At 40.5% G+C, this 17802-nt stretch overlaps 1 protein-coding gene across 9 annotated transcripts in view; it reads right to left on the bottom strand.

Annotated features, from left to right (window-relative positions):
• The window catches only part of IL1RL2 (interleukin 1 receptor like 2), a 53021-nt gene extending 40166 nt beyond the window's left edge, over positions 1 to 12855 (bottom strand). For 3 of the 9 annotated variants that reach the window (XM_004031524.5, XM_063695666.1, XM_055378372.2), the window contains exons 1-4: positions 12499 to 12830; positions 11916 to 11985; positions 10516 to 10750; positions 7720 to 7915 (exon numbers count right to left, since the gene is read on the bottom strand). In XM_004031524.5, the coding sequence (XP_004031572.3) occupies positions 7720 to 7915; positions 10516 to 10750; positions 11916 to 11973 (489 nt within the window). In that variant the 5' untranslated portion in view covers positions 11974 to 11985; positions 12499 to 12830. Of the gene's footprint in view, positions 1 to 7719; positions 7916 to 10515; positions 10751 to 11915; positions 12475 to 12498 lie in introns of those variants that run through there. The other 6 variants (XM_063695669.1, XM_063695665.1, XM_063695668.1 and 3 more) reach the window with 3 other exon arrangements.
• Between the last annotated feature and the right edge of the window lie 4947 nt (positions 12856 to 17802).

Genomic DNA, 17802 nt, shown 5'->3' with positions numbered 1-17802 from the left:
ATGTCTAGTCCTCACACTTCATAAACCTCTTCCCTGGACAGGCTGTCCTGGATAGTCTCTGGCTAGGCACAGTCTCTGGGCCTCCCTTGCTGTGCTTCCATGGCTGAGCAGCCCTCTTTCTGATGGGTTCATTCTTTCTTTCAAGATATACATATCTTAATCATCTTAAAGTTCAGCCTTGCAGCTGAGGGCCATTCTGTCGCTTTGCTATAAGTTGGACTGTCTCTATTCTGATCCACTGGAACATTATTTCAAAGTTTAAACTCTCAATGAGCTTGGATTTAAATTTAAAATCTTTAGGGTAATGTCTCACTAACAAGATTTAAAATTAAAATGTTAAGAACAATAGCGTCCACTTTTGAATGCCTTATATATTCCAGGCATCATGAAGAAAACTCCTGACCCAGCATGTACAATATTTCAGAAACACAAAATAGCCTTGAGAATTCTTACTAAGTTGCAGTGGGTACAGAATAGTGATGGAGATAAAACTGGTGAGGCAGTCAGGAGACCTGTCACAGAAAACCATGAAGAGGAGACGAGCATCAGAAGCTTTCTGAGCAAGAGAAGAAGACAATCAGATTTTCTTTTGAGAAAGATCCTTTAGTTGCTGTGTAGTTTAAAGGATTAAAATAGTGCAATGCTAAAGACCATTTAGATTTTATTTCCACAAACTGAGACCAAATGGAACCTAAACTAAGGCAGGGAAGTAGGGATAGCAAGTAAAAAACAAAAAACAATTATTTTAAGCAGTTCCAATCCACAGAATTTAGTGACAAATTTGGAATATGCAGAGGGAGCCAGACTTCTACAGTCTTAGGTAAGCAAAGGTGTTACTAGGAAGAAGAAGGAATGCAAAGAAATGAAGAAAATGATCCTACTTAGGGTAAGATTAAAAAATAGATCTAACCATGGTGCATGGGGTGAGTGGTGGGGATGGGAGGGTCTAAGGAGACTGTACATTAGACGGTTGGACAAAGAAATCTGGAGGTTGGAAGAAAGGTCCAAGTGGAAGAGAACTGGGAGCCATACAGAGAATATAGAGCCAAACGGATGGTTCTATAAATCACCCACTTGAATGTAAGCAAAAGCGAGCACAGAAGATGACCACGGCTGAAACCATGGAGAACCTCAAATCCTAAGACCCAAATATAGAGGAAAAGAACTCAGTGATGATTACAAAGGAAGCACCAGAAAAAAATAAAAATAAAAAAGATAAACAGAGACAAAGAATACGTCTTAGAAGAAAATGGGAAAGGAGTTCCTAGCTGATGGGAGTGCCCAGCAATGTTGAATGCCACAATCAGGTTGAAAATGAATGTCAATTTAGCAACTGGAGAGCACGAAGTAACTTCAGCAAGTTCAGATTGAGCACAGTGATGGGGACCCAAAACCACTGTGCTGAGGAGTAATTTGGGATTGAAACAAAAACAAAATTGGGGACATTACCACTTTTCCAGGTGTAGACAGATGTCTTAATACCCAAACCTTGTCCTCTGCAAGCTCTTCAATTTCAAAGACTTCCTGGGGACTTCTCTCAGTTTTCAATTCTCCCAGACACAAGCCAGGATTTTCGTAGGGATTTGCCATTATCCAGAACCTCTATCTCCAAATTCTTAAAATTAAATATATTACTTTCTGACTGATTCCCTATTCCAGCTCATTCATTCCTTTATTGTAACTAAATAATAATCTCTAATATTTATTTATTAGGTACTTATTATGTACTCATGCTGAACTAAATGCTTCGTGGATAGATTAGATCATTTAATCTTTGAAACAGGGCCATGAAGCCACATATCTCTGTCTGGATTTAGCAAACAAAAATCATTCTATATTTTATGCAGAAAAGGATTCAAGACAAGATACTAGGTGCTTTGCTAAATCTGTGAAAGTACTCAGGAAGTGGCATCGAGGCCAGAACCACACTGCAGAAGTAGCTTGCCCTGAGAGCCGCTACCTCTACCACAATCTGGAAAGTGGGGAATCAACTCTGAAATACACCACCTGCAATTCAGAGACCAGGAGTTGCCACTTATGCAACTCCAATGTGTCAAGTAATGCCACATCAGGAAGAGCCACCCCAACAAATAAAGTGGAATACTCAGCTCCCACAGAACTGGAGACTGGACGCTTCAATACTGCTGGAGAAATTTCCGTGTCTCCAGGGCTTTGCTTTCCAGCAGAAAGAGCAGGAAGATCCTCCATCCTCACCTTTACCTTTCAGCAAAGCCAGCTGGAGACATGGAATTCCATCCAGAGCCTTAGCAGTAGGTGACTCAGCAAAATGTAAGGTGGTAAGGTCATTTTGTTCTTGTGACTTTTTAGTTTTATGGCCTCTACAGGATAAAAAGACTCACCATGGGCATTACACTTTTCCACCTGAACTTTCTATCCATTCAACTCACTTTTCTATCTTAACTGGAATTAGCCCACCTGACCTCTCTACTTTTGTCTAATTTCCAAGCTCTTTCAGGTATCATTTCCTTTCCTGTCCATCCTGGATTCACGTGTCCATCACTTCAACCACTTCCCTTCCAGTACCTCAACTCTGCAGCCCTCCGTCCTTCCAGCATCTTCACCTGCAAAGACCCCATTCTGATGGATCCCTTCATCCCTCTCCTACAAGGCTTCAACCAGAGAGCAGAGCACTATAGGAGATAATCACATAAACAGGCGTCTTGGTACCACTACAAATTCATTACATCTCCATCTATTTACTTACATTACTCTTTCAAATTTTCCCCATAACATCTCCTTACAATTAGAAAAATTAGGGGCCCTCAGACATGAGTTCCTCCTTTTCCCTAATTTTTCAGTTCCACTTTATAACTTTCTGAAATGAACCACACTTCTTAACTTGATTTCTAGGATAGTCCAAATGATCAGCATGCCACCATTCTCAAGGCCTTCCAATGTATTCACTATAGCCCCACAGAAGGACTTTTCTCAAATGTGAATTTGCTCATGCCATTCTCCTGATGGTAGGATTCACTGTTGAAATGCTTTAGGTTGGCATAAATGGTGTTTATTTTCTAGCACCATCTTTCTACATGTGCCCTAAACTCTAACCAAGGCCCCCAAACACCATTCTCTTTCTCACCCAACGCCTTTGCACCTGCTGCTTCCCTCTAATTACTGACCTTCCTTGCCGTACCCACCAGGCTAACTGTGTTCACTCTTCAAGCACAGTTCAAAGTCACCTTTTCCAGGAAGCATAGCCATGGACATTCCCAGGGTCTGCTCTAGTTTTGCTTTCTTTATGTTCACCTCATGCTGTAATAAAATTCTTAGTTTACTTGTCTGCTTCCTCTGATAAATTGTAACTTCTTTGAAGACATATGACATCCCTTGGCACAGCACCAAGAAGATCACAGACTCCAGATATTGCAGAATTGATTCCAACCCTCTGGTTTTACAGATGACAACACTGAGGCCCAAAGAGTGATTCCAGGTCTGAGCACATGTTAGTGGCAAAAACAGCCATACCTGGATCACCAAATCTGAGCAGGTGGTATAGTATCAGGTGACCCCTCCTGCTTACACTGCTGACCCTCAGCTTTTGCCTACATTTGCAAGCCCAGGGGTTGTTTTTAAAATAAAGGCATCTAAGCGCCACCCATGGGTGACCTGCTTCAGTTAGCAGAGGGTGAGGCTGAACATCAGAATTTTTAAAAGATCCAGAGGATCAAATCTGATGCTCACTTAGGATTGCTAGTCATAACCCTGAGTCCATCTCCAAGTGCTGCAGAAACAGAAGTTAGAATAGCCAAGGCAACATTTCAGAAAAAGGAAAAGCAGAGGACTTATACAAAACTTAAGACTTATCTAATGCCATAATAATTAACAAGGATAAGGGCCCGATGCGCTGGCTCACACCTGTAATCCCAGTACTTTGGGAGACTGAGACAAGTGGATCATCTGAGGTCAGTAGTTTGAGACAGCCTGGCCAACACGGTGAAATCCTGTCTCTAGTAAAAATACCAAAAATTAGCCAGTCATAGTGGTGTGCACCTGTAATCCCAACTACTCTGGAGGCTGAGGCAGGAGAATGGCTTGAACCCAGGAGGCAGAGGTTGCAATGAGTCAAGACGGCACCACTGCCCTCTAGCCTAGGAGAGAGACTGAGACTCCATCTGAAAAAAGAAAAAAAAAGAAAGAAAGAAGGAAGGAAGGAAAGAAGGAAGAAAGAAAGAAAAAAGAAAGAAAGAAAAAAGAAAGAAAGAAAGAAAGAAAGAAAGAAAGAAAGAAAGAAAGAAAGAAAGAAAGAAAGAAAGAAAGAGAAAGAAAGAAATAAAATAAGGGAACGCTACAGAGGGTTCTGAAACAGATCTACACACAAAGACCAATATGATTTACGTTGCATGCAAAGCAATGTGAAAAGAACAGGTAAACTATAAGTCCACAGAGAAAAAAATTACATTTGACCCTACCAACACTACACACTTAAAAATCAGTGGAAAAAGAAAAACAATGAAACTTCAAGAAGAAAATATAGAACAAAAGGTCTTTTTACTTAGGGGTAGGAAAAAGATTCTTAAACAAGTCACAGAAAGTACTAATCACAAAGGAAAATCAATACATCAGACTGCATTAAAACTAGGAAGTCTGAGACCTCATTACCAGAGTAGAAAGGCTAGCCATTGCTTAGAAGGACACATTGTAACAATTACTGATATCCAGATCTATAAAGAACTACTACAAATCAATGAGAAATAGACAAGAGGCTAGCAAACCACACAACGGGCCAAATGTGGCTAACCACCTGTTTTTGTAAATAAAATGTTATTGAAACACAACCACATTCCTTTATTTCTACATTGTCTACAACTGTTTTTGTGCTTCCAAAACAGAGTTGAGTGGGTGAAACAGAGACCATCCGGCCTACAATGCCTAAAATATTTATTATTTGGCTTTTCACAGAAAAAAAAATGATACCTCCTGGACAAGGTAACCCGCAGCCACTCAGGAGGCTGAGGCAGAAGGGTCACTTGAGCCCAGGGGTTCAAGGTTACAGTGAACTATGATTGCACTACCGCACTCCAGCCGGGGCAACAGAGCAAGAGCTTGTCTCAAAAAAATTTTTCACAAGCAAGCACTCAAAGAAAAAAATTACACACACACACACAGACATCCAAGTGCCAATAAGAAAATTTAAAGAAGATCAACATTATCAGTTATCAGGGAAGTGTTAATTAAAGCTGAAATGAGACACAATTACTCATTTATCCAAATAGCAAAAATTAAAAAGACTAATAGTACCATGTGTTGTCAGGTATAGGGGCATAAATAACTCTTATACACTGCTGCTGGAACTGTAAATTGGCACCAATTTGGAAAATGGTTTGGCATTTTCTACATACCCTTATGACCCAACTATTTCACTCTCATGTAATATGTCCCACAAAATTGCATTCATAAGTGAGGAAAGTGTTCATACCAGCTTTGATTCTAAGACCCAGAAGTTGGAAATGACTCAAGAGTCTAACAATAATAATAATGAAATAGTACACAGCAATGAAAATGGATGAAATATAGCCACATGAAACAGCACAGATGATTCCCACTGGTTTGCTCTTGAGCCAAGGAAGCTAGACATAAATACTACATATGATTTTATTCAAATTAAATAAAATTCAAAAACTGGTAAATCCAATCTATGACAGCATAAATCAGGGAAGTGGTTATTTGGGGGACTAGGGAGGCATAGTTTTTGCAAGATGGAAGAGGTGGGCCTTCGGAGGTGCTAGTAATGTTTTCTTTCTTAACTTTCATGGGAAATGGTAATTAAAAGATATGTTCACTTTCTGATAATCCAACAAGTTTGTCCACTTATGATTTCTGCATTTTATATGTATATGCTATACTTCAATGAAAAGGGTTTTTTTAATGCATTGCAAACAATCATACCCAGGATATATAAATATATAAAATCTCCTATAAGTCACAAGAAAATGGCATGAAAAGTAAAATAAGAAATATACCAAAAGATATGAGTGGGCAGTTCAGAAGAGGATCCAGAAATGGCCAATAAACTGAAAAAAGTGGTCAATCTCACTAATAATTAAGGAAAAGCAAAATAAAATAAAAAGGTACATTTTATACCTACCAAATTGATTTTAAAAATTAAAGGCTTATAATACAAAGTTCAACACAAGGTTGTAGGAAATCTAGAATACTCCTGGTGAGCCATGCATGGTGGTTCATGCCTATAATCCCACCACTTTGGGAGGCCAAGGCCTGAGGACCACTTGAGGCCAGGAGTTCGAGACCAGTCTGGGCATCATAGCAAGATTCTGTCACCACAAAAAATTTAAAAAATTACCTGGGCTTCCACTTGAGCCCAGGAGTTAGGCTGCAGTGAGCCATGATCACACCACTGCACTCCAGCCTGGACAACAGAGTGAGACTCTGTCATAAAATAAAGTAAAATAAAATACTCCTGGCAAAAGTATAAACTGATACAAAATTCTGTGAAGCAATTTGTGTAACATCAACAAAGCTGAATACTTTGTTCATCTGCATGCCCTACAAATGAGCAATTCTAGGGCTAGTAATCTTAAAGAAATGCATTCACTGGCAAACGTGCCTTAAAAGACAGGTATAAGGACACTCGCTTCCACATTTCTTGTAAAAGAGGGAAACTAAACAACCTAAATGAACATGAAACATATAACAGAAAGGATCAACAAAGTCAAAAGTTAGCTTTTGAAAAGAGTACTAGAACTGACAAGTCTCTGATGAAACTAATCATGTAAGTGTGTGTGTGTGTGTGCATGTGTGTGTGTGTGTGTAAGAGAGAATGAATAATGACTGAAGGTGAACCTTACTTTGAAGGTTTTGATGTCTGCAGACATTAAAAGAGAAGAGCTGCTAAACAATTTTCCAGAATATATGAAACCTTTAATGAAATGAGAAACTTCCTAAGACACAAAATCTTACCAAACTCACACAAGAGAAAGTAAGACATTTGTGTAATTCTTTCACCATTAAAGAAATTGAATCAATAGATGAAAATCTTCCCATAAAGAAAACTCATGACCCAGAGGGGTGTGCTGGCAAGGGTTAACAAGCAGGAAAAACTAATTCCAATCTCAAATAACTAGCCTGTGCTCCTCCATGCCAAGAGTTACCTTCTATGTCAACATATGCCAGGATCATCAAGAAAAGAGAACTTTTGAAGATGAAAACACAAAGTGCAGAAAGATGAGCACAAAAAAGGAAGGGCTAGAAAGAGCTAGACTATATATTTTTATTTGCTAGTATAGCATTATACAAGAATAATCACAGGGCACTAATCATGGTAGCCACAGTTGAGGAAGGTGTGATGAGCCCAGAGCAAATATGGAATGGTAGCAGGAAAGAGGTTTTCCAGGGGGTGACCTCTTAGAATTTGTGATTATTGAACCATGTGCACATAGTATGCATTTAAACAAATATAATTAATGTTAGAAAAATAAAGAATAGCCTGAAAAATAAGAATAACTGGAGGAAGGTGGTGAATCCAAATAATAAAATCTTACAAAGCTATAATAACCAAAAATGTTTAAAAACAGTAATTAGGAAGGTAACGTTATCAATGACTGCTAGCTAACTAATCTATCTTAGGCACACAACTTTCTTTACCAATTCTGCCTTAAAAAATACAACTTAACCTATAAAAAACAGTGGGTTTTAAAGAAAAGGAGGAAAAATATCAATAAGAAAATTCTTTTTTACCTTATACCACTTTATTGGACCCAAAACACAACTCTTCGGGAAGTGCAGATGACATGTGAGACTATCATCTTTTCCAAGATGTAATATTTGCTTGTACTCATCTGATAAATTTGGTAAACCACTTATGGAAGTGTCACACCAATGTTTTTCAAAAACAGTTAGGTTTACATGTATTCTATGACAGCTGTCTCTACCCCTGTAAGACAGATTGAGACCTCATAAACTCTTTAAAACAAATCACAAAATCAAATAATTCTACTCATTTTCAAATGTTTTCAAATCATTTTCACAGCACTGTGCAAACCCTCTGCCTCTAACAAAGCACTAAGCATCCACAAATGATTCATCACAAAAGGACAAATGGTATTCATACAGTGGAGGAACTGGACAACACCTTAACTGAGTGATCAAAATGGACATCACCAACTAGGGGCAAGTGGACGCCATGTGCCTCTGAGTAATATTCTCAAGAGGACACAAAGCACTCACCTAGCATTCCAGCCAAAATAGCTGAACCTACTCATGAAGAAATACCTGACAAACCCCAATGAAGGAGATAATACAAAATAATTGCTTATAGTTCTTAAAAATGTCAGTACCATGAAAAACAAAGACTGAGGAACTGTTCCAGATTAAAAGAAATTAAATATTCATGGCAACCAAATGCAATGCATGATCCCAGATTGGTAACTGTACTGGAAAAGAAAGAAAAACATTATAAAAGTTCTTCAATGAGACCATTGATAAGATTAGAATATAGATTATAGATTAAGGTATTATATGATGGTTAAGTTTCCTGAATTTGATAACTATACTATGATTATGTAAGAAATAAATAAATATACGTTGAAAGGAAATATACACTGTTGATAGGAAATATACATTGAAATATTAAGGGCTAAGAGGGTATGATGATTAAGGGCTAAGACAGTATTCAGTTTTTTAAACTGAAATGGTTTAAAAAATGGTTTAGGAGAAAAATATTGTTTATAATTTATATCATATATATTGTGAAAGAGAAAATTATAAGATAAATGTAAAAATATATTCTTAAAAATGAGGAATCTAGATAAAGGGTAGAAGGAAGTTCTTGATACTATTCCTGCAAAATTTATTTAAATTTAAAATTATTTCAAAGCAAAAAGTAAAAATATACAGTTTCCTAAACACGTATCCTATCTGGATGTTAATAATAAAAGTCTTGGAGAATTCATGTTCATTTTCTTTCATGGCAGATAATATCTTCGTCAATTTCTATCAAAGATTATTTTTTCCTCATTTCACAGCTCCCAGATTTAAATAGTTTAAATCTAGCTTCGACATCCAGATTCATTTATGTGATGTATGATCTTCAAGTCTAGTTAACAATTCACAGCCTAGGCTACTAGTTAATAATTCACAGCCTAGGCTAAAATAGGACAGCAGACCTCCACGTGCCCTGAGCGGTTTATTAGCAACTAAATCTGTGGAAAGGAGCCAGGCAGAGCTAACGACCACTTCCACTTGTGAACCACTCAATTTTGTGCATTTAGTCTGTCTGGTGTTTAGAAATGAGGAATCTAGCAGCAATCAGAGTGGGACAGGGGCCTTGCTGGGACACAGAAAGGGGCTGGCAAATATCGCGGAATCAAAACAAGAGCAAGAGAATGGAGTACCTACTTCACACCTGATCTCAGTTAATTTGCACCTCAAGCCTATCAGGCCAGCATTACTTCCATTTTACAGAAAAAACCAAGGCTCAGAGAGATCAAGTAATTTGTTAAGGTCATGCAAGCCAGTGTGGGAAAGTCACGAAATTAGGCCCTCAGGCTAGATTTGTTCTACAGATGTGTTTTATTCAGGCCCCACAAAGCTTTACAAATTATAAAACGTTGCACACACAAATTCCGATTTCCATATTCCCTTGAAAAGTGAGAAGATAGCTTGACCTGAATAGACAGCTACCTTTGAGGGGCATGTGTTTCCAGTTGACCACAGTCACCAGCAGGCCTGTGTTATTCATATTTCTTAGCACAGGTTCTCCGGCGAGGTCTGGAACATACTCGATGCTTACTCCCTGCCTTAAGCAGATTCCTTGTGAAAAGGGCTCATAGGAGGCTCATTCCTATCTGGATGTGCCATTTCCCACAAAAACTTTTGGCATTTCAAGAAAGATGGCAGCGGCCGGGCTAGGTGGCTCAGGCCTGTAATCCCAGCACTTTGGGAGGCCAAGAGGGGCGGATCACGAGTTCAGTAGCTCGAGATCATCCTAGCTAACACGGTGAAACCCCATCTCTACTAAAAATACAAAAAATTAGCCAAGCATGGTGGCTTGCGCCTATAATCCCAGCTACTTCGGATATAGCCAAGCGCCTATAATCCCAGCTACTTCGGAAGCTGAGGCAGGAGAATCACTTGAACCAGGGAGGCGGAGGTTGCAGTGAGCCGAGATCGCCGCCACTGCACTCCAGCCTGGTGACGGAGCGAGACTCCATCTCAAAAAATAAAAAAAAAAATAAAAAAATAAAGGAAAAGAAAACAAGAAAGAAAGATGGCAGCAATAATACTGGGACAAACACACTTTGTGAGTGGGTCTGGTCTGAGGTGCCATTTCCATAGGGAAAGATGCATATCAGGTTCCAAAAATGATTTACAAATCTGTTCTGTTTAAAAATGTGTTCACTGGAAATTGTAACAATTATAAAAACATACAACAACATAATTCTTCTCGAGTTTTCTATGTTCGTTAAGAGTTTTCCTAAAATAATTTATACATACACACACATGAGTTAGTTCTATTTTAAATTAGGAACTTACTTTATAACACATTGGTAGACTCCAGAGTCCCCCCATTCCATGGGGAGAAACAAAATCCAAGTCTCGTCCTGGTGAATTCTAGACTGTATGATTTTGGACACTGGGATTTTGCTAGAATTTTTATACCATGTTACACTGACTTCCCCAGATGTTATGGGAGGGAATGTACAATTAAAAGCAAAAGGCTGGCTTGCTGAAAGCATCTCATTTTTCATAAAAATGTCCTTGCATCCATCTAGGGAAAGGAAAACAAAACAAAACAATTATCCATGAAAGAAAACTTCAGTTTTATTTACTGTTAGTTGTTTTAAATGCCTCTTCAATTTTCCAGCCAATTTGAAATTTTATTTGGGAGTTTCTTGAGTCTGGAAGTTTCCTAAAAATAGCCTGCTGATTCTAAAGTATAATTCCAAGTTCTTTAAATGTATCCATAAAACAGAATTTACTCCGTTCCCTCCTCACAAACCTCTTCCCCATCGGGAGTGATTTCCCTCTTTCTCTTCCGTTCTACGACCTTTAGTTCTTTTCATCCACAGAGTTCTTTACTCTGTACTCATCTACAGAGTAAAGCAACCCTTCTTGTCTTTTCTGTTTCTGCTCTGCCACCCAGTTATTTTACTCTGTCTTGAGTAAAAGGTATTTCATCCCAAAACGATTGTTTAAGAAAAAAAATTTGGTTCACTTTTAAAGTTCATTTCTACCAAATTTCCTTTTTTTTTTTTTTTTTTTTTTTTTTTTTGAGACGGAGTCTCTCTCTGTCGCCCAGGCTGGAGTGCAGAGGCTCAATCTCCGCTCACTGCAAGCTCCGCCTCCCGGGTTCACGCCATTCTCCTGCCTCAGCCTCTTGAGTAGCTGGGACTACAGGAGCCCGCCACCATGCCCAGCTAATTTTTTTTTGTATTTTTAGTAGAGACGGGGTTTCACCGTGTTAGCCAGGATTGTCTCGATCTCCTGACCTCGTAATCCGCCCGCCTTGGCCTTCCAAAGTACTGGGATTACAGGCATGAGCCACTGCGCCCGGCCATACCAAATTTCTTGGAAGAAATTTGTTCTATTGACGGTTTCCTTGCTTTCACCTTGTGTCATAAAATAACGCTTTATCTTATAAAAATAGCCTGTAGTAATTCCATTTGAGCATTTTTACTCAAGTCTTCACTTGGAATTTGCCTAACTCCTTCCCCTCCCCGAAGTCACCTCCAAGCTCAAAGGCGACATTCAGGGCTGAGCATCTGAGCACGTGGAGCTGGTTCGCTGTTTCCTCTTCCGCGGAACTCCGCCTGGCGGTCTGGGGAGCATAAGGAGCCGCGCTCGGGCTGACGCGATCCCCGGGGGCTCCCAATGACAGGCCAGGAGCCTGTGAACTAGGGCAGCCTCTGGGAACGGAGGACACACGAACGTACCTGCTGTGACAGACAGTGGAAGGGCGATGGACAACCCGCAGAGCAGCAAGGACCACATCCCCAAACCGGGCTGCAAGGAAGGGAGAAGAGGGTGGGAGGGGAGGACGCAGTAGGGCGGGCCCGAGGCGCCGGCGTGGGCGACCTCGGAATCTCAAAGACAACCGCCCAGGCCGCTGACCTTCCCTTTTTCCTGGGGAGCCCTCCGACTTTGGCCCCACGTTTCCCCAAAGACTGCCCTTCCCCTGTCTCCTTCGTCTGGGCGCCCGACCAGGATCCTAGGGCAGGGAGCTCGCCCCGCCGCAGAGGAGGATGGGCGAGGAGTAGGCGGCGGCGGCGGTGGGGACCGCGTGGGAGCTGCTTCTGCCACCTGACAGCGAAGCAGGCTGGTGTCCAGAGCCCCCGTGAGGGCCAGGGCGCCCCCAGCGCAGCCTGCGGCCTGGGTTCCAGACGTGGGACCCCAACCCCGCTCGCGGCGCACGGAGCCTCCCCTGTGCGCCTGTGTCCTTGGGATCCACCCGAGCCTGGCGGTCTAAACAGAAACCCCAAACACCCGCTCACTGGGGAGCAGCCAGGGCAGGCCTACCTGGCAAGGGCCAGTGGGAAAGGAGAAAGGAAGGCAGGGAGCCGCTGGAGCTGAAAATAGCCGCGAGCTCCACTTCTCGACCCAGAGACGGAGTCGGCTCCCCCATGGTCACCTAGCCGGTCGGGGGCCCGCCTGGGGGGCCTGATACCTGGCCTGCGGTGGCACACATTGTTGCCACGTCTTTTCCTGCACACCTCTCCTACTGTCAGGGCCCCACCCATGCCTGGCTCAGCCAGACTCCCGGCCCGGTGTCTACCTGCCTGCAGGATTGAAGCGTGCAGGACCTCGTGGAGAGTGGAAAATATGACAGGGACACGAGCCCTGTCATGCCACTTCCATGCCTAGGTATTTCCCCGCCACCGTGGGCGGGGCAAACCTGCCTTCCCCAGTGGAGCGTAGGAAGGAATGTGACATCACACTAGGAAGTGGCTTGAAAGTCTTTGAGCCTGATTTTGTGGCATCTAAGTCCTTGATCACCAGGAGTGTCTGCTTAAGTCTATTCCAAGTTGAACGTCTAAATGAATTATTATTCCTTTCCAAATCCCATTTGAGCAGTTACTGCATGCTCTGCATTGGCCTATGTGGAATGACCCCAAAGTGGAAGCCATCCCAAATGGCTTCTAAGGAGAATTATGAATCTGCCTGAGTCCTGCTCATTAACTTCTGTAAGGCAGGAATCCCATGGTGTGCAAGTACTTCAGAGCCTGAAGACTGTTCCTGTCTAAAACTTCCCGATAAGGTGATGTCAACAGGGACTTGTTGCCCTAGCCATCAGGAGACTCCCCAGAGTCATCCCACAGGGCACTGAGATGTAGGAAAAGGTTCAAAATGTAATCTCCATTCAATAGATTACTGGTCAAGCTCTTCCCAATGGTCTTTGAAAGATCAGAGACAGTGAGACAAAAGCAACCATAGGAGCAGAGATGCAATAATTGTGCTAATAGCAAAGCTTCCTGTGATAGGCTGAAGGTCAGTAGTTTGTAGATTTCTACACTCTTAAAAAGTATTGAGGATTCCAAAGTGCTTTTGCCTATGTAGGTTATGCCTGTCAATATTACTACATTAGAAGTTAAAGGGAGAATTTTTAAACGTTTACTTTCTTATTTAAGTGACAATAAACCCATTACATGTTAACGCAAATATCATACAATTTATGAAAAATAACTCTACTTTCTAAAACAGGCTTATTGAGAAAAGTGGCATTGTTCTACACAGATGCAGATCTCTTTGATGTCTGGCTTACTAGAAGATGACTGGATTCTCATATTTGCTTCTGCAATCAGTGTCATGATATAATATGTCATATAGCTTCTGAAAAGGTCCACCATACGCTAATGAGAGAATGAGAATAAAAAAGGAATATAAGGTCTTAATATTATGATGAACATAGTTTTGATTTCACAGATCTTTTTGAAGGGTCTCTCAGGGACCCATAGGGCTCCCACTCTTTGAGAACCTCTTTCTTAAGCTATAAATAGAGATTATTATTTATTTCCCCTACTATCAGCAGTAAACGAGGTTCCTCTGTATATGTATATTCTTCAGCGTTTATGTCCTCATCCAAAACAAAACAAAAGTGTTACTGTTTTTATAAAAGTCATATGATTTGCATTCAGAATTATTTCTATGAACAGTGTTGAAAGGTATTTCTAAATCTTTACGCTATCTTTTTTCATTTTCACTTTATGAATAGATGCATTTGTGTCCTATCTTATTTCTTAGCCTGAGGACTAGTATATATGCCAAGTTTAATGGGTATGGTTGCCCCAAAATGTATGAAGTTAAGACAGGACATCCCAGTCCCCTGCAGTGCCTCTCACTGGACACTTCTGACATTGCACTTTGCTACTAATTCTGAGAATCTGAAATTTAACTTCCTGGGATGGTCTCTATGCCAAATGTGTTTCCTGATACGTGGAAAATGAACACTTGGCTTTGAAGGCAGAACTGATTCCGGGCATTGTAAACTTAGCAATTAAAAATAACAGGAAACCATAATATTTACTGCAGGTTCTCAATTACCTTGAAAAAAAAAACTTAAATGTATTCCTCTCCTTTGAACATTTAAGTTTTTCCAAATTTATATTTTGCTCTTATAAACGGTGCCGCTGCAAAGATTCTGGTAATGTCCTTTTGTGCGAGTATTTCAGAGGCCATTTAGTGAACGGAATTGCAGAATCATTGGGTAGGTACATCCTCAATTGTATTAGAAAAGCCCTAATTTTTTTCCATAACTATGTCCTTTAGAGGAAAAGAATTTCATTGCTTCATGTTCTTACCAATATTTGGTAATGTCAGACTTTTAAATTTTGCCAGTTTTGCTGCTCTGATGTAAAAGCTATCCTGTGATTTTATTTTATATACATTTAGATTGAGAGGTTATGCCCAGTTTTCAGAGGTGGCAGTTGTAAAGCCTCCATAACAGGGTGTATAACATGTAATAGATGCTTATCACCATCCCCCTACCAACCCCTCCTTGTCTAATTCTCTCCCACTTGCAGATATTTTTGCAATGGGAATATTCTTAATGTTTTCTAGCGTTAGTCAGTGGCCATAGGAAATAATTTTCAGTTGGTTTTTTTTATGAAGTAAATCAACTTCCTCTAGAGATTCATTACTTCATTCTGAGAGCAGGCAAAAAGCAACAAATCTGTGTGTGATGAAAGCATTACAGAATTCTGCTTGGTTGAATTTTACCTTCAGTCTATTTGACCCTCAGACTAGGATATGACAGCTATTCAGAAGGGTAGCAGGGCAACAATTTGGATTAAAGATTTCATATACAAATTTATATTTTACATGGTGCATACTACCTTTTATTTGTTCTAGCTAAATATCTGATTATTTCCCATTGGCCATATCCCACAGATGTTTCCCAATGAGAATGAAACAGAAATATATTCACATGCAACAATTAAACTTTCCAAAACCCAGTATTAGGTTGGGGTGGGGGTTTGGGGCTCCACCAAGATCTTTATACCTTTAAGGCCCTTAAGTTCTCATATTTCTCCTCTGTGAGGCTTGGGAATATATAGCAGCATTTCTGTAGCAGACTGCTATTGTTGGGATGAAATGGACTTCTAGAAATGGAAGAAGTAGCCAGGGAGACTAGAAGGAGGTCCTTAAAGCACTTGGTTTCCTGCAGTCCTGGGCTTAATCACTCACTCCCTCGAGCTCCATCCATTAGTTCACTCAGTCCCTCATCAAATATTTATACAGTTCCCACTGTGTTCCAGGTGATATTCTGAGTGCCAGAAATACAGCTGTACAGAAGACAGGCCCTCTTAAAGTTTACAGTCATTCTAGTGTCAAGTAAATAAGAAAATTTTGAAGGATGATTTCAGGCTGGTGAGAACCCTGAAAGCAATTATGATGAAGTGATGGAGAGGGTATTGGGGAAGTCCTCCCTTCAGAAGGGACTATGGTGCAGCAGAGGCCCTTGTCAAGGCAAGGAGTCCAGCATGTGGAGGTCTGGGAGAAGGGCTTTCCTCAAAGTAGGAAACAGCTAGTGCAAAATCACAAAGGAGGAAACAGTTTGTAAATTCCAAAATAAAATAACACAGATGAAGCCAATAGCCTCAGCTGCCTCAGCCTCCCGAGTAGCTGGGATTACAGGCGTGCACCACCAAGCCCAGGTAATTTTTGTTTTTTGCTTTTTGTGTGTTTTTGGTAGACATGGGGTTTCATTTCACCATGTTGACCAGGCTGGTCTCAAACTCCTGGCTTCAAGTGATCCACCCGCCTCCAACTGTAATTGTTAAGTGAAACATTCAACCATGTTAATAATTAACTGGCAAAGGATAACCTTTTTTGTCTATCAAATTAGCAATGATTTAATAATGAGTATTCTCAGCACCACACACTGCTTGTGTAAGAGGAGCGAATGTCTCTATGGAACATCAAGAACCTGAAAAGGAATCTTGCCCTCTGAATATATGCTAAGCAAATGATTAGGGAAGTAAAAATATTTGAGAAAGGATAACTATTGCGCTTTGACTACTGATAGCTAAAACTAGAAATAATCTGGGTATCCAATGAAGGCGGCAAAGCTATCAGATTATGGACCATCCATTTGATAGACTTAGTGACTACTTATAGATTGTATTTCATATAATAGTAATGTGGGCAAATATTTATGCTAAGTTTTAAAAAGAGTGTTAAACTCCATGTATTATATGGTCTTAGTTATATCCATAGAAAGGTTATAAAATATCAATAATTATCTTTAGGTTGTGAAGTTATGGGTGACATTTTTCTTCCTTATATGTTTTAGAAATTTCCACATTCTCTCAAACCGTTATTGCTTTCATGATAAAAAGAGGTTTCTCCTAATTTATTTTATAAAATGTCTTAAATATAATTGACTCCCAAGGGGATTACTATACCATCTTCCTAACAACCTCCCTATGTAACCTTTTACCTCCTCCCAATCTGCTGCACAATAGTGCCCTATCAATGTGTTCCTTTATGTCTAAAGTTCTTCCAACCTGTTGCCTCCAATATCTCCCATATACCTACTCCTCGTGGTAAAGTCCAAATATTTCAGTCATGGGTTTAAGACCTTCTGTCATATGAGATTGTTTCCTGAACAACTTTCTCTTCACACTCTTCTTCTCTGGCTAGATTTCTGTTTTTTCTTACTTTGTAATTTTCTCAGTGTCAAGCATAATGTTAACCACATGGTTAGCACTTTTTAAAAATCTAAAAGTACGCTTGAGAACACAAATATTTCCCCTGTGTTTTTGAATTTGAGAGAGGACATGGGTCCAGTTTTAGGGAAGACAGGAATTCAGAAGCAATCAAGTACAGTGTGGAAGGCAGGACTACGGAATAGCATCTGACGATAAAAAGTGTTGAAACAGATGGCCGCTGTCTACAGCCTTGAAAGCAAATGAGAAGCTGCAGTCTGTCCCTGGCTAAGCAGGGTAAGTGACGTAACATGGCTGAGGAGGGAAAATGCAGTGTTAGCCAGGGAAGGATTAACTACATGAACCAAAGCAGGAGTGAGTCCCCACACAGGCTGTGAAACATGCAATACCCTTTCACTAAAGAAGCCTAAGGAATCTCATCCTCAGGACGTGTAGATTGACAGGAAAACCAATGAACACTGTAGAATGGTATCATTGTAGCCCTTCCCAGACCCGGAAGCAGAAACCAAATGACACTTGGGATCACTTCCAGGTCAAAGGTTCTAAGAAAAACAAGCTTCATCAACTTCACCCTGTAGGTAAATTAATCTCCCAACTGGTTGAACACAGCTTTAGAGATGTCAACAGCCTCCTATGAGTCTAGAGTCAGGTGGTA

Source organism: Gorilla gorilla, chromosome 12, assembly GCF_029281585.2.
Source record: "Gorilla gorilla gorilla isolate KB3781 chromosome 12, NHGRI_mGorGor1-v2.1_pri, whole genome shotgun sequence".
NCBI lineage: Eukaryota > Metazoa > Chordata > Mammalia > Primates > Hominidae > Gorilla > Gorilla gorilla.
This window is presented reverse-complemented; position numbering and strand designations above follow the sequence as displayed.